General features: G+C 57.9%; 1 protein-coding gene across 1 annotated transcript in view; it reads right to left on the bottom strand.

Moving 5' to 3' along the window:
- Nucleotides 1–15,590, bottom strand: part of AP2A2 (adaptor related protein complex 2 subunit alpha 2) — a 49,763-nt gene extending 34,173 nt beyond the window's left edge. Inside the window, exon 1 of the mRNA XM_051966638.1 lies at nt 15,384–15,590. Coding sequence (XP_051822598.1) covers nt 15,384–15,450 — 67 coding nt within the window. The 5' untranslated portion in view covers nt 15,451–15,590. The remainder of the gene's footprint in view (nt 1–15,383) is intronic.
- Nucleotides 15,591–20,739: the final 5,149 nt, after the last annotated feature.

Consider the following 20,739-nt stretch of genomic DNA (forward strand, 5'->3'; position numbering starts at 1 on the left):
CCCCGGGCCTGGCACTTCCTCATTTCCAGGTAATGTTGGATGGAGAAGGGAAGAGGGTGGGGTCCGCTTCATCTCTGGGGCCCCTTGTCCCCAGTGGCTCCAGAATTCTCAGAACAAGCCAAGCTAATTGCCACAGCCACAGATTCTGCGAACATGTGACAAGCCAGAAAACTACAATTAGAGGCATTTGGTTTTGGTAAACTGCCTGTTTTTCCAAGTTGGCAAGTCCAGATTGAGCTGCCGGGACTCTCGGGAGGCTTAGAGGCTGACAATTCACAAAAGGAAATCCCAGAAAAAACTCACAAACTCACAGCTCTAAATACAGACGCCCATGAAAGAGCTCCAGGGACTGCCCTGGAGCTTACTCTGGAAAGCCAGAAAATGATTTCTGGGCACTTGGGAAGGGGTTTGTATAAAAGCCAATTTTCGCCATCATTAGGATGATGAACATTTCCTTTACTTTCCTTCTGATTAACAATTTACTTGCATTTTGAAGTTTCAAATGCTACCCCTCCCTCCCTATCTCTCCTCCCAGAGACAGTAAGCATCAGATAAAAGCTGTACATGTGCAATTAGAGTTAACACTTCCATGTCAGGCATTTGTCCAAGAAGACTTGAATCAGAGAGAAAAAAATGAAAGAAAGTACAAGCTAGCATGCTCCAGAATGTACTCGGCCAACAGCAGGCCTTTCCATGGAGCGGCTAGCACGCTTCGTCCGGAGTGCTCGGGGATCATGTTGATCGCTGTATTAGCCAGAACGGCGAAGTCATTTACAATTAATCGGACAGTACTGCTGGCTAGGATATTCTCCTGGTTCTGCTCATGTCTCTTTGCATCAGGTCACCTGAGTCTTTCCAGGTTTTTCTGAAAGCATCCTACTTGTCATTTCTTATGATATTCTACTATTAGCTTGTTCGGCCGTTCCCCAACTGATGGGCGTTCCCTCGATTTATAATTCTTGGCTGCCACAAAAACAGCCGCTAGCCGTACCTTTCTACAAATAGTTAGCTTCCCTCTCTGGGGGGAGGTCTTTGGGAGACAGACCCAGCAGGGGTATCACCGGGTCAAAAGGTATATAAAGTTTATGCTCTTTGGGCATTTCCCCAAGTGACATCAGGCCAAACAAGAGTCGCCATCTTGTTGACGTCATGCCTGTGACAACATGGCCATTACTGGAACAAAATTCTTCTCTGCTGACCCCGAGGAGCAAGAGCTGGGCCCAGGGGAGGTCACTGAGGCTCGGCCTGGCGAGGTCAGCCTTCACGGCACGAGGGCCGAGGGTTTATCTGCTACACAAAGAATCGGTCCCAACAAAGGGCTCTCCTCCGGACTCCCCAGCAAGAGGGACCGGCCTGCAAGGTTGAGCTCTCCTCTCCTGTGCCCGAACCCTCATACACATACACATTCACACACACACGGCCAGCTTGAGCCTTACTCCCATGGAGGTAAAGGGCCAGGACAGTGCGAGCACAAGGAGCAGGGGCAGGGATTGTCTTCGTCGGTGTCCTCTTAACAGCCCTGAGCCAGAGTATCTGGGACAAAACAGCCCGAGGAACAAAATAGAGTGGCCACTGGTGGCTGGGCAGTAGAGAGAGAAGAGGCCACGGCAATCCTATGACTGACACACTCCTTCCCCAGAACCCAGGGTGCTGAGGGACCCCCCGGGGGCAACGGGAAGGGCCTGGCTCCCAGGGGAGGCCCAAGGGCTGCCGATTCAGGCCCCCTCCCGTCCATCCTGAAAGCCGAGGTCTGCTCCCAGCCCTGAGGCACAAGCCTGGGCACATTTGGAAGGAGGGCAGCCCACTAAGACCAAACGGTGGGTCACTCCATTGCTTGGTGGCCGGTGGCAACACCAACCCCACATTCAACATAAAGATTTGGGTCACGGTCCTGGTCTCTGAGAAATAAACGCTTGCCGAATACGCCGTCTAACTCACTGGCCCCAGTCCCTCTTACCCGGCACCTAGGGCAGCGAAGGCCCCCCAGGGTCCCATGTGGAGGCGGGCAAGTTCGCCCAGCTATTGCCACAGGTCACAGTCAAGGCCCCATTCATCTCCTCAGCTGGGCCAGTGACCCGGTCGGTAGATGGGATTTTCCGATATTTTATCTCTGTTAGCACAGCATTAAATGAGTATTTCCACCCAAATGGGATGGCAGAAAGGAGTCTGAGCAAGGGCCAAAATACACCTGAGCCCAACCCTGGGACTGCTGCCTTAGCTGGCAAGGCCACCAAAGCAAGAGCCCCGGGCACTGCTGGGGCCCAAAACCTCCCTCCTGAGCGCTTCCCCAGCCGCCCCCATCCCCAGTAATACCGTCGCCAACCTGCCCCAGGGGCCAGGGGGTAATTATGGCAACGCCATGGGAACCAATACAGGGCCCTTGGCTAAGCCGGGCGCTGGGCGTGCCGCCCCAAGTTACCCAGGGGACTTCCTCCCCAGGTAACAGCGTTAGGGTCAGGGCCAAGTCAGCTTAGCCTGTGGGAAGCCAGGCTCAGCAGCCCCTCCCAGCAAGGCAGGGGCTGGGAAGTTTCGGGGAAGCAAAGGCTTCATACACCAAATAGGAGCTCGCAGACTCGCAGCCGGAAGACCTATAGGAGGCGCTCTGTGGGGCATCCCCAAAGAACGCAGACTGAACAGAGCAAGATTCAAACACTGGAGTTTTAACCCAGCTGGCAAAGCCAGACGGAACATCAAGGGCCTGGAAATTGCCCTGGGGTTCTGGGTCCCGGCCCAACATGGGCCAACCCAAGCTGCTGGGGGTTCTTAAATCAGAGCCCTGTGGCAACTGTGCTCGTTCTCCTGGGGAGAGGAAGTGGGCGCCCACTTTGGAAATCCTGCCATCCACATGGTCATCCACCTGGCGCCTTCCCTTCAGCCCTGGATCTCCTGCCCAGAAATGAAGGAGGGGGCGTCCACATACGCCGTAAGATCCAATGGGAGAGAGCGACAATCGCCCAATCCCACGGCCCCCTCCCGGGGCCTTCGGGTCTCCTGAGCATTTCCCCACAACCACCCTGCCTTGCACACCCAGGAAGCGACAAACCAGTGGCCGGCCTGCTCCCAAGATTAGCTGAGAACGAGGTCCCTGCCCTGCTTGGCTGCCCCAGATAACAAGGTCACTGCTGGCTCTCTCCCCGAGACAGGAGGAGCTCGCCCCCTCCCGTGGGCACAAGGACGGGGAGATGGAGCCATGGAGCCCTGCCCAGACGAAGGCTTACGCTGCATCCCTGACCAGGAGAAACGCTGAACTTCAAACCAAAGTCAGGAAAATGAAAAGGTCGTTATTTTTCATGATCCAGGGCCACTCACACCCTGAAACCCAGTCCCTGAACCCATAGGCGCGCCAGATGAGAAAACCCTGCTGCCATCATGAAAAATGTCACTTCAAACCAAGAAAAATCAAAGGAAATTCTTTAGAAATAAAAAAACCGCGGACAGAGAACTGGACCTGGAGTCTGGAAGATGGGTTCAAATCACCCTAACTGGGTGACCCTGGGCAAATCAGCTAAGCTGCCTCAGTTTCCTCATCTGTAAAGTCGCAAAAAATAATCCCTAGCTTCCAGGATTGTTATGAGGATCAAATGAGATATTTATAAAGCACTCAGCATGTGTCTGGTACACAGCAGGCATTTAATAAACAGGTTCCCCTTTTCATTCCCCTTTCCCCGAGTACTGAACGATGCATTTCTCAAACTGAGGACAGAAGGAAAAGCCCACAGCTCCCTGGTAATGCACCTGTCACACTCACGCTCCCGCCCCACCCTCAGCGTCTGACCCATTAAGCAGAGCAGGCTGGACCTGCATCCTTAAGGTCCCCGCTGGGCCCCATCTCAAGCAGAGGCGACGCCGGCACCCACATGAGCACAACTGGCTCTGCTTGCAGTCAGGATCCTCTGCCGCTCACACAGAACGCCTCTCCCCACATGGCTTAGCTCTGACCTTCCATAAACCAAAGGCCACTCCCCAGAGTCAAAAACCTTCCCTGCTTGGCTCAGAAAAAAGGGGCCTTCAAACTCTGTCACTGAAACCGGAACCCGCTAAACATGATCACCGGCCCCAGGCCAGAAGAGGTCCAGTCACCGGCCAAGAGAACGGCGGTCTCACGTCTCCCCAGAGTCACCATCCAAGGCAGTATCAGAAGGATCAAAGAAAATGACTGAAAATGGCCAATGAGGGGGCAGCTGAGTGGCGCAGTGGATAGAGCACCAGCCCTGAAGTCAGGAGGACCCGAGTTCAAATCTGACCTCAGACACTTAACACTTCTTAGCTGTGTAACACTTAACCCCAATTGCCTCAGCAAAAAAAAAAAGAAAATGGCCAACGAGTCAATTTTTAAACCAATTAAATCTCTTTTTAGGAACGTGTGTGTCTCACGGACCCGTCCCCCAAACTGAACATTTGTTTTCTTAAAGAAAGCAATAAAAAAAATCCTCTGCCTACCCACAAGGCAGTCAGAGAAGCAGCTGATGCACAGTGGGCCCAAAGGCTCTGGAAGGGGACTAGGGGCAGTCTATCCTGTTTGCTGGGATGGGTATAATCGTTTCCTATCTTTCCCTTTCAATAGAGGGAGGGAAACAAGGCAGAAGATAGTTCCTAGCGAGAATAAAATTTAATTTAAAAGGACAACTGGCAGAGTCAACAAAACTGCCTCAAGCTTTATTTTGTGACGTCCATCCCCCGTCCCACTAGGGCGGGAGGCAAACCCAACCCCCAACAGGGCAGAAGCTGGCCGCCGTAGCCCAGCACTCCGACCCAGTGAGGAAATGCCCAGCATCTACGGCTGTCCACGGGCACCGGAGAACCCAAAGCTACTGGATCTGGTGCCTCCGTCCAGGGCCCAGCGCCCAGAGCCGACCCGGGGCCAAGCAGCCTCAACTTGCCAGGCCTGAGTGGAGCCTCCCTCTCTGCCCCTTCTCTGGCCTCTGACCCCACCTCTGGCCCTTCGGGTCCCTCCTGGGAAGGAGCCAAGCAGGAGGAATCTGCCCAGCACTCCATCCTTCCCCACAGCTCAAAGTCCTCCCTCCTCACACACCCAGGAGCAAAGGGTGCGTTCTTGCTGCTCCCATCCTCGGGGCAGCTCTAAGAAAGGAGGGGGGAGGAGCCCCAGGGCACCATCAAGGTCCCCGACAGCAAGAGAAAACAGCCAGAAGCTGCCAGCAGCAGAAGCCTCCCTGGCTCAGCCCGTTGGGCACGAAGGGGGGGGGGGGAAGGCAGCTTTTCGTGGATGGGGAAGTCAGACTTTTTTTTTAATGCTCAAACCAAGGCTGAAGCTCTGAGAGCACTAACAGCCTCTCCTTGACCACTTTACTGCCAGTCACTAAGCTGCCTTGGCAATGATGCCATGGAGCAGAGTCTCCACTTTTTCCAAAGGACGCTGACGACCCTTCAAGGACCCGCCTCCTCCTTCAACCTCTCCACTCCAATATCGGTTTGGTCAGAGTCCCACAGAGTGAAAGGACCAAGAGACCAAGCAGGGCGGTCTCTGAGAACCAGCCTCCCCTGACCCTCTGCCTTCTGGCCTCGGAGCTATGAAGGTGCCCACTACCTGAGCTTCTGTTCTTCCAGTAGAACCCAGGCCTGGTCCTTCCACGACAATCCCAGCTTCGCAAACCTTACTGCGAACAGGGATGCTCCCGGTTAACAAAGAATATGGCAAAGAGGCTGCACCGCGGCACTAAAGCAGAAGGCCCAGTGGGAGGGGGGGGGGGGGGCAGCTTTTGCCTTGGGTTACAAAGCCCAGAGCTCAGCACCGGGCTTGGCACATGGCACTTACTAAAGGCTCGCGGGACTCCCCTGGATGGGAATCCATTTCATCAGATGACTCTGAAAAACCAGAGTTAACTGTCTTTGGAATAAAACTCTACTGGCCTCTTTGACTGCAGTTAATAGGGAGAAAGAGGAGAGGGGGAAAAGGGAAAGGGGAACGGGGGGAAGGAGAGAAAAAATGAAGGAGGAAAGGGGGAGGGAAGGAAGGAAGTGAAGAAGGAAGGGAGAGAGGGAAGAAGGAAAGAAGGAAGGAATTTAGGGTTAGAGTCAGGAAAGGAAGGAAGGAAGGGAGAGAGGGAGGAAGGAAAGAAGGAAGGAATTTAGGGTTAGAATTGGGAAAGGAAGGAAGGAAGGAAGGAAGGAAGGGAGAGAGGAAGCAGGAAGGGAGGAAGGAAGGAGAGAAATACAAAGAGAGAAAGAGACAGAGAAAAGCGGAGAAGGAGAGGCAGAGAGAACACGTCCCTGTTTACTCTAGAGCTCTGGCAAGCAGACACTCAGACTTCCAGCACTAACCCCCACAGCGAGTGTTCCAGCCAGTGAGCTATCTTTTAAACCATTTCTCTTCGATGACGTAACTGCCTTTACTACAGCCTTTGGGCACAAAACCCTAGTAATGGAAGACAAACAGCCGTAATTAGTAGATTTTCAGATTAACTCTAATAATGTTCAAGCAAGTCTGATGAAAGAAGTGCCTTAGGTAATGCTTTAAAGGTCAACCAATGGAGCTCTTGTTTCAGGGAATCCAAGTCGGGGAAACTGTTGGGAAGTTCCCTGCCCGGCTTCAGGTCCTCTCTGCAGGAGCAGCCCAAGGAGCACAGGAGCCAAGCCCACTTTGGGGGGCACTCCCTGTACCAACAGACTTCTGGGATGTGGCAGGAGGCTCTCCTGTTTTCCTTGCTTGGGGCGCCCTGGACAAACCACTTCCCTGTCATCACAGGCAGGACCTTCCGCCCCTGAGGTACAGGTGTAACCTCTTTGGCAGGTTCTTTGTTACTGTGAGCGTTCCTAGACCCAGGAAGGTTTGCTAAGAGTTTCACAAATACAGTCTCCTTAGATCTCACAACACCCTTGGAAAGGAAGGGAGGTGCTAGTCTCCCCATTTTACAGCTGGGGAAACTGAGGCAGGGAGAGATGAGACTGGTCCAAGGTCACACAGCTAGCCCATGGCAGAAGCTGGATTTGAACTTGGATCTCCCTGACTCCTGGCCCAGAGCTCTATGTCCTGTGGCTCCTCCCTGGCTGCCTCCTGGAAAGAGAAGTAAAGGTGGTCTAAAAAAAGATATTGCAAGCGGAGCTCAAGATGGCCCAGAGAGCTCAAGGTCTCCCTCCTTCCCTGAGTCACAGGAGGGACTGGGAGGCAACTGCTAGTGCCAGGCCCTGAGAGAAGTGCTGGAAACACAAACAGCCCCTCTTGCAAGGGACACTCTGCCAGCCACGCTGGGCGCCGCCACAGGTCGGCGCCTGTTGGGCGCCCTCTGAGCAGCCCTTCCCCCTCACTGGAGGCGAGGCAAAAAGGACTCCTGTGGATGTATCAACGGCCCGTTGTGACAGACTCTAAGGCCTCCCCACGGGAAGGCGACTTGTTTGCTGGCCGGGAAACGCAGGCGAAAGGCACCTGGCTCTATCTGTGGCACCGTGGGCCTGTGGACTCAGGCCAGCGAGGGGTAAAGAGCAGGTTGGATGTAGCACACATTAAGTGCCTACTGTGTCCCAGATACTGCGCTAAGGTTTGATGGGGTTCAAGGATTTGGCTGCGGGGACACTGAAAGCACATTTACCAATTTGAATATTTTGATGACTCAAGTGGGGGTGAGGGAGACAGCTCTAAACCTGAGCTTTTAAAGACTGTTTACTTTTTAAATCTGGAGCATGATCTGGGTGACAATTAAGATCCGCCATTTTTATTTAAATTCTACTAAAGATAAAACTGAACTTCGTGGATTGGACCCCCCAAGTGACCCCCCCCCCAATCCCAGGGAAGGGGGAAGCAGCACGAGGATGGGCGAGTTCCCATGCCTGGTAAAGGCCAGGCACTTGATCGGATCACTACAAGAGGAAAGACATTTGGAATCTCAAACTGCACGTACTATTCCCCACTCGCGAGTTAGGGTCCTGCTATTTCTGCATGTCTAGCCAGAGTTCTTATCAGCAAGAACAGGGCTGCCCCCCAGGGGCCCCCATGTGAGGTCTCCCATGTGAGTGAGAGGAGAGAAGCCTTCAGAGATTCAGGGGAGTCCTTCCTCCAACTGACACAGAGAAGGAACAGAACCTCAGCAACAGGAACAATTTTGCAGACTTTTGTGAACAGATTGAGATTTTTGAACAGAACGACTTAATGTGGCGTGAGCCCCAAGATCAATGAGATCTAAGGGGCAGAAGGCCAGGCCCTCATGAAGCCTTCAGCCGTCACCTCCCCCTAGAGACACCACCTCCCCCTAGAGACACCACCTTCCCCTAGAGACATGCTGGGGGGTGGCCAAGGAGGGAAGGCGAAGGCTTGGGTGCTGGTTCCTTTAAGTACATAATTTGTTTTTTAAATGGAGGGTGGGAAAGGGAATGCAGATTCCATTCCTTAAAGAGGGAACTGTTAACATTCAAAGTTGAAGGAAAGGCTCAAGGTCAGTTTGGGATTAGTGAACATGAAAATGTCATTTTTTTCCACCCCAAGTTCACGTACCCTCCAGGTTAAGAAGCCCTGTTCAAGGAAGGCAATGTGGGGAGCAGAGTCTGGGTTCAAAGGGCCACAGAGGGAAGAATCAGGCACTTCCGAAGGGAAAAAAAGGCCCTTCTCCCAGATCCATTTATTCTACTTTGGGAAATGACATGGGAGGTGATTACCCTTTTTTTGTAACTAGGAGAGAGAACAGGAAGAGCCACTCACCTGCTGGGGAATCTCACCAGTTCCTTCAGATCCGTCTCCCCACAAGCGAATGATCCAAAATCAATGTGGTGATTTGGGGCTGGCTTTCCCTCCCACTTTACTACTCTTCCCAAGCATCCGTCTGTATCACTACCCCTGGATTCATGTGTCTCCCAATCAAACAAAGGATTGAGTTCTTCCTGTGAAGCACTGTCCTAGAAGCTTTTATACAAGTAAACCTCCCCTTACCCCCCAAAAAAACCCCAGTAATTCCTACTCTTGAGGGGCCGACGTTTAAGTATGGGTGCAGGGTGAGGGGTGGAACAGGAGATTCTGACGATGACATGTACAGAAGAGTTTTTGAGGACCTAAAAGAGAGGATCCCTTTAGTTTGAGAAAGAAGAGGTGCTGAACCAGGGCTTCCAAGGGAGATCAGGACTTTGGGAATAGTCAGGGGAAATTCAGGGAGTGGGAAGATGGCAACAGACAATGGAGTCACCAAAAGGCAGAGGACCAACAGAGTAACCACATGGGCTCTTTAAGAGCCTCTAGTATGTTAGGCCCAAACCCTACTCTACAAATCAAATATCCCCAACAAATACAAAGTAACTATCAGAGGAAAGTTCCCTCAATAGATACAAAGTAACCATAACAAGGCCAGCCCTCCCCCCAGGTAATAGATACAAAGTTGCTCTTAGAAGGAATACTCCCTCCTCCCCTCTCAATAGATACAAAGTAACTCTCAGAGGGAAGCCCACTTAATAGCTACAGTATCCCTCAGAGAGCAGGACACCAGCAGCTACCAGACACAAAATAACCCTTAGAAGGAGCCCTCCCCGGCTAGGAGATACTTACAAGTAACCTTCAGAGGGGAGGTCCCAGCCACCAACCTCCCCTCTTCTAGAGGGTAACGAAGGAAAGACTCCTAACACCAGTGAAAAGGGAACTGAATAGGAGATGGGAGTACAGGTGAGAAGGTCCAAGAGAGAACCAAAGCTAGTAAGGCCGTGCAGGCCTCTTGGAAAAGGCCAACAGAAGAAGCCATACTTGTTTGTTGAGGAAAGCATCAGGACCAGGAAGGAGGCTGTGCTTTCCCTACCACAGCTGCAGGGAGGAGGGATGAAGGGGCAAAGACACCTCGAAGGCATGAAGCTGAAGCTGGAAGTCTTCAAAATTCTAGGACAGCAAGAGCAGGGCCTGAGTTTTCTGTAGGCAGCGTTTTTGAAGGGGAAGCAGGTTGGGAAGCCTGAAGGGGAGGGACGAGATGCAAGAATTGGAGTAGGAGAAAAAACTTAATCTGGCACAGCCAGACATGTGGGATGGGCAAGAGAAGGTCAGAGCTGACCCCTGGGTACACTGCCCGACAGGTTATCCCCACACTTAAGGAAGCTCCATTCTCATCTCACGGGCCTGATCTGCTCGAGACTCTACCCAGCCCTGATTAACTAAGTCTTCTGGCCCCCGGATATGTGGGCGCATGGAGGGAGACCCATATCCTCTCACCCAGAGCTCAGGACTTCATTTTCTTCTCAAGAGTAACTCTCCAGTCTTTAAGTTAAGCAGCTTTTGTAACCCCAGAGGCCTCCAAGTACTTACTTAGAAGGATAAATGCTTGGAGGCTGATAGGACTCAATCAATAAATGTTTTCATTTCATTAGTTACAGAATGAATCTGAGCAGAAATAAATAATTCTAAAGGATATGAGGAGGTTGTCCTCCCCCCCTCCCCCCCACCTCACATTTTTCCTAGAGCTGTGAGGCCTCAGTATTAAAGAAGCCATTTCTGGTCAACTAATCACTTGTGTCTTCCTGGCTAGACTTTCTAATCTTGATTTAAATAGCTTTAAATCCAACGTGCTCAAGCTGGTAGAGGCTGTGACCCAAGAGGGAACAAATAGGAAACATGCCATGGCAGAAGACCCAGATTGGTGCCCTCAGACCGCCTGGTTCCCTGTGCCCAAATTGCCCCTTCTTCCCTTGATCACAGGAGGAAGATTCTAGAGAAAAGCAGAGCCCTTTCAGGCATTTCAGGATCCCATCAAGCTCCGGGAAGGCAACAAGGAACCCCAGTCAGAGGGATGAAGCCGTGCACCAGCCAAAGCGAACATATGACACTGCTGGGGAAAACAATCTGTTAGTGAAGTGAGTCACGCAGATGTCCCACTAGGAGAGCCCGTGGAAGAGCGGGGATGGCCACTCCGCAGAGCAGGACCCCCAAAGGTTGTGGAACTGGTGGCCCAAGAAGAGCCCAGAGATCTGGCCAGCAATTGCTTGCTGGCAGAGCAAGGGAAACAACTTGGAGCCCACCAAGCGTGGGGACTCCATGGGCGGCCCCGAGAGGACCTGCTCCAGGAGCTGCCCGGTGCTCCCCAAGGCGAGAGCCCCCTTCTCTCTCCACTCATCCCTCTGTGATCTCAGCACCTTCCACCTTCCCTTCCAGATGGCAGCTCTCCTGAGTTCCGAACCCCAACTTCCAAATGGAAATACCATCAGCACCTCAAAGTCGACATGCCCCCCACGATCGAGTCGTTCAGTCCCCGAGTGTTTACTTGTGTGCTGGCCACGGCGCGAAGCGGGGCCAAAAGCCTGCCCACCCTCGGGAGCTCCAAGCAGAAACCCTCCCTGGGCATCTCGGAGGGGGCGCACCCGCAGCTCCAGAGCCCGGCGAGGGTCTCTGCCAGGAGGCAGTGTCCGGATCTTACAAGAAACTGGGGCAGCTCCATGACAGGAAAGACACAGAGACAGAACTGAGAAGACGTGGGGTGCAATATGGGGGAGGCTGGAAAGAGGTAGGGCCAAGCAAGGAGCAGATAGTTGATCCCAGAGGAAACAGCCATGGAATAAACCAAACTGGGGAGAGCGTGGTGGTCACACCGGCACTTTGGCAGCCAAGTGAGGCGGGGAGACAGGCAGGGCCGGAGGCTAGCAGGGGGAGGCCCCAGGGACAGAGAAGAGGAAAGCAGGAGGGAAGGTGTGGCTGTAGAAAGGACATGGCCAGGAACAAACAGAAAAGGAGAGTCATCATGGTGCCTGCCTCAGTTTCTCTGAGGTGTCTAACAGAGGTGTGCTGAGGATCAAATGAGAGATTATTTATAAAGCCAACAAAGCAGCCCGGAGCCTGGTGCTGCCAGGTACCCGGCAACCGCTTCTCCCCTGTCCTCCAGAGCTTCCCTTTCCTTTAAGGCAGCGTCACTCCAGAAAGTTCAGCTGCAGGGCCAATGGCAAGGCCCGGGCGTGCAATGGCAAGACCTGGGCGTCCCCGTGGTCGCAGGGACATTGGCAAAGCCTAGGCTCCAAAGGCAAGGCCCGAGCATCCCCTTGGCCATGGGCCAATGGCAAGGATTGGGCGTCCAAACGCAAGGTCTGAGCATCCCCGCGGGAGAGAGTGAGGAGGCCCCCAGGTGACTGTCAGGAGAGCCAGAGGAAGAGATAACGAGCTGGCTGCGGACAGGATATCCTGGAGATGAAGATGGCACCGGGGACGCAGGAGAACAAAGGGCCTGAGGAGAGGCTGATAATTGACCTCAAGGGAGAAGATGAGCTCGGCGCCCGTGGGGAGCTGGGAAGGGCCGGGCCCGGCCCGGCTTTGCAGGGTGGCTGGGAGATTCCCGGAGCGGGGTGCGAGGCTCTTCCAGGCAGGGGGACAGAGTGGACGCACAAGGGCGAGTCTGGCCAGACAATGTGGCAGGCAGGCCTGGGGTCTGAAGGGGAGTCCTCCTGGAGCCTGCCTGGGGTGCAGCCGAGAGCTTTAAGCACAAGGCAGCCTAAGGCTAGGTGTCATGAGGCTGAAAGGTAAGAAAGTAAGAAAACACCGGCCTCCTTTGAAAGCTCCTCCCCTTCCTGCCAGCCCCTGCCATTTCCCAAAGAGGGCCGAACCAGCCCAGAGGGACCAGAGGGACCACAGGCGGCACTTCTGTAAACTTACAAAATCATTGGCCATTGTCCTTTTTAAAAAGCCCTGAAGTCAAGAGGACCTAAGTTCAAATCTGGTCTCAGACACTTAACATGTCCTAGCTGTGTGACCCTGGACAAGTCACTTAACCCCAATTGCCTCCACACAAAAAAAAAAAGTCTTGCGCTTCATGTAAAGTGCCCAAAAGTCCTGAGGCTGCTGTGGACACATGAGGAGTTGGGGGGGGGGGGGGTTTCTGCCATGGGGGGCCTCCAATGAATGACCTTCAGCTCGGAGCTCTGGCCATCCCTTAGACCTGGCCCTCGGGTCCTGTTCGGCCCCCTCCGACAAATCAACCAAACTGAGACCCTGGCAAAAGGGGTCCCTCGAGGCACCCTGCCGTGACGGGCCTGCCCAGCAGCCTCTCCACCAGCGTCAGGTCCAAAGGGTTCTCCCAGGCTGTTCTAAGTGGGCCTGCGGTTCCCAAGGCCCCCCAAGGCCCCCCACACCCAACAGGGCTCTCGGAGCAGCAACAAACATTCCCTCCAACCAAATCGCCGGCCTCTCGGGGGCCTAACGGCAGAGGTCACTCTGGCTTTCCCGGTAGAACCAGCCAGAAGCGCCCCTTCCCTTGGCTTCAGAGCACGTCTCAGCACAGCAGGAGCTTCCCATGAAGCTCTGCCCTGGCCATACCGGCACTGCACACATTAGGCCTAGTATTCACTGTCATCCACTTAAAAAACACACTTTGCTGCAGTTCTCTCTGGGGGGCAGAGAAGCTGGTCCAAGACTGGGTTACTTATGACCAGATGGGGAGCCGGGGCTGCTGGAACAGAAGCAAAGGCAGGGGAGCCTCTCCGGCCCAGACGGGAATCCCGCAGGGGCAGACGCAGAATGAGGAGGGGGAGAAGACCCCGAAAGGCTCTCCAGCCTGCCGAGGCCCCAGCTTCCCTGAAGGGGGCTGGGGGGCAACGAATCCCCAGGTAAGCGGGCGAATGTGCTCCTCCCTCCAGGGGCCGAGGGGGGGGAGGGGAGGGAAGAAACTCAGCTGGGGCTTCTCATCCCTACCCCCATGGGGGAGGGGATGCCCCAGTCCCCAGCAGGAGCTTCCCACATAAAGAAATGATAGAAACTTCTGCACCACATCCAAGGACACATGTGGAAGGGAAGGGGGCCGGGGGGGTGGGGGGGTGGCTCCACTTGCTGTTTCTGTAGGGGCTGAGCCAGAGCGGCCCCCCCCCCAAGCCCGGCATCGGGAGGATACTTCCTGGTTTTCCAGGGAAAGGGGAAGGGGGGCCGCTGCCTCCATTTTTGGGAAGTTTCCTGCACCTTCCAAAGTCACTCATTTACTCCCATTTCCCTCCTCCACCCCCACCCCCAGGCCCTGGCCCAAAGGCAACAGCCTTCAAACTGAATCTGCAGGACCCCTACCAGCACTGCGCCCTGCAACCGTGGGGGGGTCCCCTTCTATCCTCCCTGCACTCCGGGTAGGAAGGCCCCCCTCCCTCTCCCTCTTCTCCCCCCCTCACTCTCCCCCTCCCCTCCACACCCAGCTAGCAGCAGCCCAACTAGTGGCCCAGGGCCAAGTAGTCCCAAGCACCCCCCAAACCTTCAAGGCTTATTGGGGGGGGGGAAGAGGACATCCCAAACCCACCAAAGCAAAAGCTCAGGCATTTTCCCAGAGGCTCCATTTCCCTCCTCTTTCCCAGAGCTCATTTAAAACAACACAGCACCCCCCCCCCCTTCGGTCGGGCCGGTGTCCCCGAGGCCCTAAAGCGGGAAGGGGGGGGCACCTCCCACAAGGCCCAGGCAGGGCCTGGGCTGACAAGTGAAAGGGAGGAGGCCTGGGGGCGCCCTGACGGAGCCCCAGGAGGCAATCAAGGGGCCAGGCGGCTCCCTTGACCGGCGGCTCCCTTGACCGGCCGCCCGAGGGGAGGGCGGGGAAGGAGGCCCCCTGTCGCGCCTGGGCCAGGGGCCCTCCCCAGTGCCTTTCCTCAGTCATTTTTCGGGGGGGGAGGTGCAACCCGGGTAAACCCATACATTTTCTAGTGAAGTTCTGAAAATCCCCAGCACAACAAAGGCCGCAGGGGCTCCAGGGAGGTTCCTATAGGGAAAGGAGATGGGGGAGACACTTTACCAAGGGGGAAACTGAGGCGGGGGAGGGGAGGGAGGGAGAAAGCGGAAAGGACCTAGTTGGAATCCAGGGTTCCTTGACCTGCTAAATCCGGTTCTGAGGAATTTAAATTATGAATGAGACCCAGAAAAGCTGTCACAGGGACAGGCTCGGGCCTTCCCGGCCCCTCCCAGAGCCCTTCTGCCTCCCCCCCAAGTCCAGAGGCCCGAAGCTGAGCGCAAGCCGGCGCTTTCCTGCCCTCTTTACAGCGGGGCCAAGGCTCAGAGAGAGCTCGCGGGGCCCCCAAGAACCCCGGGTCGAAAGGGAGTTCCGCTTGGAGGTTCTAGTTCTGGATGCCCCCTCCCCCGCACTGGGCCCAGACCCCGCCCACTCTATGGTTCTCCCCCTCCCCCAGCCCAGTGCAGACCGAGGCCGAGGGTGCTCTGAGCAAGCGGGGGTCCCGGAGGCTCTTCTCCGGCATGTCCACCCCCCCGCCGCGCCCAGACTGCACTCTCCACAGCCTCCCGCGGTGCAGACCAAGCCTGGAGGTGCTCTGGGCTAGCGGGGAGCCCGGGGAGGGGGAAGGGAGCTTCGCGGAGCTGGGGGGCCGCGGCCGTGCTCCGGCCTTCCCGGGAGTGGCAAGTTGAGCCCTGGCCCCCGGGGGGGTAAGGGGGGGTGAAGTACGGGTGGGGGTGGGGTGGACACGCAGCCCCGGCTCCCTCCCCTCCCCCTTCCTCCCCGCCCCGCACTCACAGTTGCGGATGTCCGAGATGAACACGGCCAAGCCCCGCATCCCATCGCCCTTGGACACGGCCGGCATGATGGCGGCGGAGGGAGCCTGGGCGCGGCGTCTCTGGCCCGCTCTCTAGCCCGGTCTCTGGCCCGGTCTCGGACTCTGCCCGCGCCTCCCGCCGCCGCCTCCGCTTCAGCCTCTCCGCAGCAGGAGCAGCAGCAGCAGAAGCAGCGCGCGCACGCCCCCGGTCACGCGCTCCCCGGCCACGCACGCCCCGCCCAGACGCGCGCGTGCGTGCACGCCCCCGCTGGGCCCAGGCACGCGAGCACGCCCTGCTCACACCCCGCCGCGGGGCTCCGCGAGCGCCCCCTCTAGGTCGGAGGGCGAGGGAGGCAGCGAGAGCCCCGGCCCCGGGCACTTTCGCAGGTTGGTCACCTAGGCAGGCCACGGGGCAAACCGGGAGGGCTTCCCGAAGGAGATGTCTCGAGAGGCAGAGCGGGGAGGGAGCCGCGCATTCAAGTAGGGGTCTGGATTCAGATTCGCCCCTTCCCCTCTCTGAGCCTCAGTTTCCCCTCCATGACTAGAGGCCATCAGCCCTATTACAGGCCCCACAGGGCACCAGCTTGCTTTCTCTGGGCGGTGCTGAACACACAGTGGGCGCCTAATAAGTGCTTATTGACTAAAGGACAGAGCACAGGCCCATTCCGGGTATGAAGGGATGGCCCTCTGAAGCTGAAGGCCACTGAAGATCCCTTCAGCCAGAGGAGGAGCTCAGGAAGGACCCTGCCAGCCCCGGGCTCTGCCCAGTCCCGAGAGTCACCCTGCCCACGGGCCACGGAGCTGTCTACTCCCCTGTCTGTGTCTTCACCCCCTGGACTCTTAGTCTGGCACACAGCAGGCGCCTAATAAGTGCTTGTGAGGAGCAGGGATCCTTGTCGCAGTCAGCGATGGTTTGGGCACAGAGGCAGCCGTCAGCGGCACAAACAGTCCCGAACACTGTTCCGAGAGCCGCCCCTCTCTGCTTGTGAAGGCCCCCATCCTTCCAGTCCAGTCCAGTGGGCAGGAGCTCAGGCCGCCCGTCCCCACGAGGGGCTTCCTGTGGGCCAAGCACTGGAGCTGGAGCCGGGACAGGCCCAGGCCCGGAGTCAGGCTGAGCAGCCCTGCCCCATGCAGAGAAAGGAGGGCCTGCCCACCCCAGTCCCCGGGCACCGAGAGGGCGGGCCTGGGCAGAGGCCCAGAGAGTCCCCCTGTCCACAATGGCCGCCCATCCCAAAGATGGGAAGCTCCCGCCCCCCCAATGCACAGTTAAAAACCACAGGGGAGCTCTTCAGCGCCCCCTCTCAGCAGAAGGGTCCAAATGCAGGCAGAGGGACAGCGGCGCCCATCGGGGAGCTCCGGCTCTAAGGGGAGTGCTGGGGGGGGGGAGGGGGGCGGAGCCCGGAAGAAGCTGGGACAAGCGGACCAGGCCTTCCTCAAAATGGAAATCAGAAGTGGGGTCTTCAAGCCCGGCCGGAGGCCCTGCCCCCTCCTCTGGCCTGTCTTTGGGGGAGGGCTCAGTGGGCACCTGCTCTTTCTCCTGGCCCCTCCTAAGTCTCCCAGTGCTCACCTCCAACTGCCCAGCAGCCAGCTCCACCTGAGTGGGGGCAGCATGAACCCTTGGGAAGCCTTCGCCCCCCGCCCAAGACTCAGCTCCGCCCCCTCCCCTCTTTAACCGCGAAGGCTTGAAGGCTGGCAGAGCCCTGGTCTAGCTCACAGCACCCCTGGGACAGAAGCGCTATGATGTCCCCGGGCTGCGGAAACCGAGGCCGGCAGAGGCTAAATGGCTACGACCAGCACAGCCAGAACTTGAACTCGGGTCCTCCTCACTTCAGCCCCAGCGCTCTAGTCACTGGTGCCCCCAGCTGCTCCTGCCAGCCAGGCCGACCTGGTTCTCCTCCCTCCCACACCTCTCTCTCCCTGACTGAGCCTGCACTCCTGCTCTCCCTGGGCGCCTGCCAAAGGCTCACTCTCCCCTCTTCCCTCTCGCTCAGGAAACTGGGGCTCGATTCATCAGTCAGCCAAGAAACACTTATTAAGCGCCCACTGTGTGCCTCCAGGCTGAACCCCTCCTCCCCTGCAGGAAAGACTGAACCCCTCCTCCCCTGCAGGAAAGACTGAACCCCCCCTCCCCTGCAGGAAAGACTGAGCCCCCCCTCCCCTGCAGGAAAGACTGAGCCCCCCCTCCCCTGCAGGAAAGACTGAGCCCCCCCTCCCCTGCAGGAAAGACTGAACCCCCCCTCCCCTGCAGGAAAGACTGAACCCCTCCTCCCCTGCAGGAAAGACTTCACACAGAGCTCCTGCCCTCCCGGCACTCCTGTGCTCACTCACTGGCCCTCTGAGCAAGCCCCGGGCCACGGCTTCGGAGAAGGGAGCACTGGGGCCGTCCTGTGCTGCAGAAGCAGCTCCCTGAGCCCGGGCCTTGTCTCACGGGTCCCTGCCGGCCCCGGGCCTTGGCCCGGTCACGTGATCAGGGTCCTCTTTGAACCCCGGTCTTCCTGGCGCCCTGTAGCACCCAGCAGCCTCAGGAAGGGAGGACCTGCCTTCCCTGCTGTTGGCGATCTGGGTGGCCCGTTCTTCCCTGGGCCTCAGTTTCCCACTCTGTAAAGGAGGGGATGGACAAAGGGGTGGATGAGTAACAGCTTCTCCCACACTCCTTGCTGGCCCTGGAAGAGAAGGCCGTTCCCAGGGTCCCGAGGGCCCCTTGCACTGAGTCAGCGCCTGCCCAGCAGCCGGTAGGCTGCCTGGGGGAGGGGGAGCTGGGGCCCAGGGCAGGGCCCAGAGCTTACCCGCTGAGCGGAGCAGCGCCTTCCCGAGGAAGGGCCCCTCCAGCTGGCCCGGCGGGGGGCTGGGAGGGGCAGGGCAGAATCTGCTGAGTGCTTAGAAAGGAGCAACAGGAAGCTGTGCTGGGGGTTTCTGGGGGCAGGGAGGGGGACTTCGGCTCATCTGGAGGCACGCTGCCCAGAAAAGAGGGATGACAAATGCTTTTGTCCAGAAGGGTTGAGAAATCTGGGTGGAGGAAAACGTGATCTTCCCCCTTCCTGTGCAGCTCTTCCTGACCAAGGTCGCAGCCAGCCTTGGCCTGGGGTGAATGAAATGGAGCCTGGGGAAGGTGGGTCAAGGGGGAAGGGGAGAGCCAGAGCCTCATGACCAGCAGGAACTCTGGGAAAGATGGCTCTCTGACCAGGAAGTGAGGGCGGGTCCCCTGAGGGACAAAGCTCCTTCTGGCCAAGGGCTCCTCCACAGCTGGGACAGATGTTGGGCAACTGTGGCCAAGCTGAGGTCTCCACCCAGTTCAGAAAAGAGAAGTCATGCTCTCTCTGGGGCCATTGTAGGCCCCGGGGTTTCCTGGGAAAAACAAAAAGACAAAAACCGGATTCAGGGCTCGCCTGGAGCTTTGTGAAAATCCACATTTGAGGGAGGAACAGGGAAGGCAGCTTCTCTTCCTAGGCAAATACCCCAGCAAGGAGGCTTTTTCTCTCCTGGTGGCCGCACGGGTCTGTTCCTCCTCACCCGGGAGGCCTCCTGGCCGTGGGGGCTGGCCGGGCTCGCCTGGAGGGTTGTGGGGGAGAGAGACTGGTGGGGAGTGGGAGACTAGTGTTTAGGGAAGCAGAGAAAGGTGGCCTGAGGGGGCCCTCCTCCTGGGGCTGGGCAGTCCCACCGCCAAGGAGCTTCTCCTGGGCCCGCTCGCCCGCTCCGGGTGCCCGTCAGCTGCCCCTTGGAGCAGAGCGCTCGGCTCTCAACGTTCCTGAGGTTCTCGCTGCTCTGCACTGCTCCCTTACTGGCCTGGGCCTAAATGCTCTTGGCAACTTGGGCAGCCCGAGATCTTGGCCCATCTGGGGGCAAAGGACACGGGGAGAGAAGAAAGACTCTCGGGAGCACTGAAGGTGCTGGAAAGGCCCAGGGCAGCTTCATGGCAGCGAGGAGCATGGGGGCCGTGTTGCAAAGGCTTCTTGGACAATATCTAGCACGTGCCAAGTGTATGCTGGGGGTAAAAGCCCCAAAGCCAGCCCTTGCCCTCCAGAAGCTTCCGGGGGGGGGGGGGGTGGCAATCAGAGAAGGCCTCGCGGAGGAGGTGGCAGCTGGGCTGACCTCTGAAGGGAGCCCTAGATTCCAAGAAGAAAAGATGGAAAGGGTCTTCCTAACGAGGATGCCAGGCCCAGGCCAGAGGTTGGTGACCTCAGGTAGTCCCTGTCCCCTGCCTGCCCTGCAGGTTGGCCCAGGATCCCAGGCTCAGGAGGAGAGTCAGACTCCATGGCTTCAATCCCAGCCTCACGGGAGGCTCCTGGAGATCAGGCCCAGAACAGGCAGCTTCCCCACACACACAAAAAAGGGATAAAGTTAAGTGCCAAAGGCCCTGGGTGATCACAATCATGCAAGAGTTTTGTGTCTGAGCCTCCAGAGACCCTGGCCACAGTCCCGGGGCTCAGAGCTGCCCTTTCGCCTCCCTGGGATGGCCCGGTCAGTGCCAAATGGGTGATCGCTTCTCTCTCTGGCAACTCCTCCCCCTTGGCCAGTGTCTGCTGTCACAGCTGTTACAAGTGCCCTGGTGGCCAATGGTTGCCCAGGCAGGGGCGAAGATGCCAGCTGTCCTAGAAATCTCCCAAAACCCTGTTTAAGAGACAAAGAGACGTGACCAGGCAGGGAGACGGGGCCGGGAGGCAGGGAGACGGGGAGACGGGGCCGGGCGGCAGGGAGGCAGGGAGACGGGGCCGGGAGGCAGGGAGACGGGGCCGGCAGCAGGGAGGCAGGGAGACGGGGCCGGGCGGCAGGGAGGCAGGGAGACGGGGCCGGGCGGCAGGGAGACGGGGCCGGGAGGCAGGGAGGCAGGGAGACGGGGCGGGCGGCAGGGAGATGGGACCGGGCGGCAGGGAGGCAGGGAGACGGGGCCGGGAGGCAGGGAGACGGGGCCGGCAGCAGGGAGGCAGGGAGACAGGGCCGGGAGGCAGGGAGGCAGGGAGACGGGGCCGGGCGGCAGGGAGACGGGGCCGGGAGGCAGGGAGGCAGGGAGACGGGGCCGGGCGGCAGGGAGATGGGACCGGGAGGCAGGGAGATGGGACCGGGAGGCAGGGAGACGGGGCCGGGAGGCAGGGAGGCAGGGAGACGGGGCCGGGCGGCAGGGAGATGGGACCGGGAGGCAGGAGACGGGGAGACGGGGCGGGAGGCAGGAAGATGGGGAGACGGGGCGGGAGGCAGGGAGACGGGGCGGGCGGCAGGGAGATGGGACCGGGAGGCAGGGAGACGGGGAGACGGGGCCGGGAGGCAGGAAGATGGGGAGACGGGGCCGGGAGGCAGGGAGACGGGGCCGGGCGGCAGGGAGGCAGGGAGACGGGGCCGGGA

This window comes from Antechinus flavipes, chromosome 6 (assembly GCF_016432865.1).
Source record: "Antechinus flavipes isolate AdamAnt ecotype Samford, QLD, Australia chromosome 6, AdamAnt_v2, whole genome shotgun sequence".
In the NCBI taxonomy this organism is placed as follows: domain Eukaryota; kingdom Metazoa; phylum Chordata; class Mammalia; order Dasyuromorphia; family Dasyuridae; genus Antechinus; species Antechinus flavipes.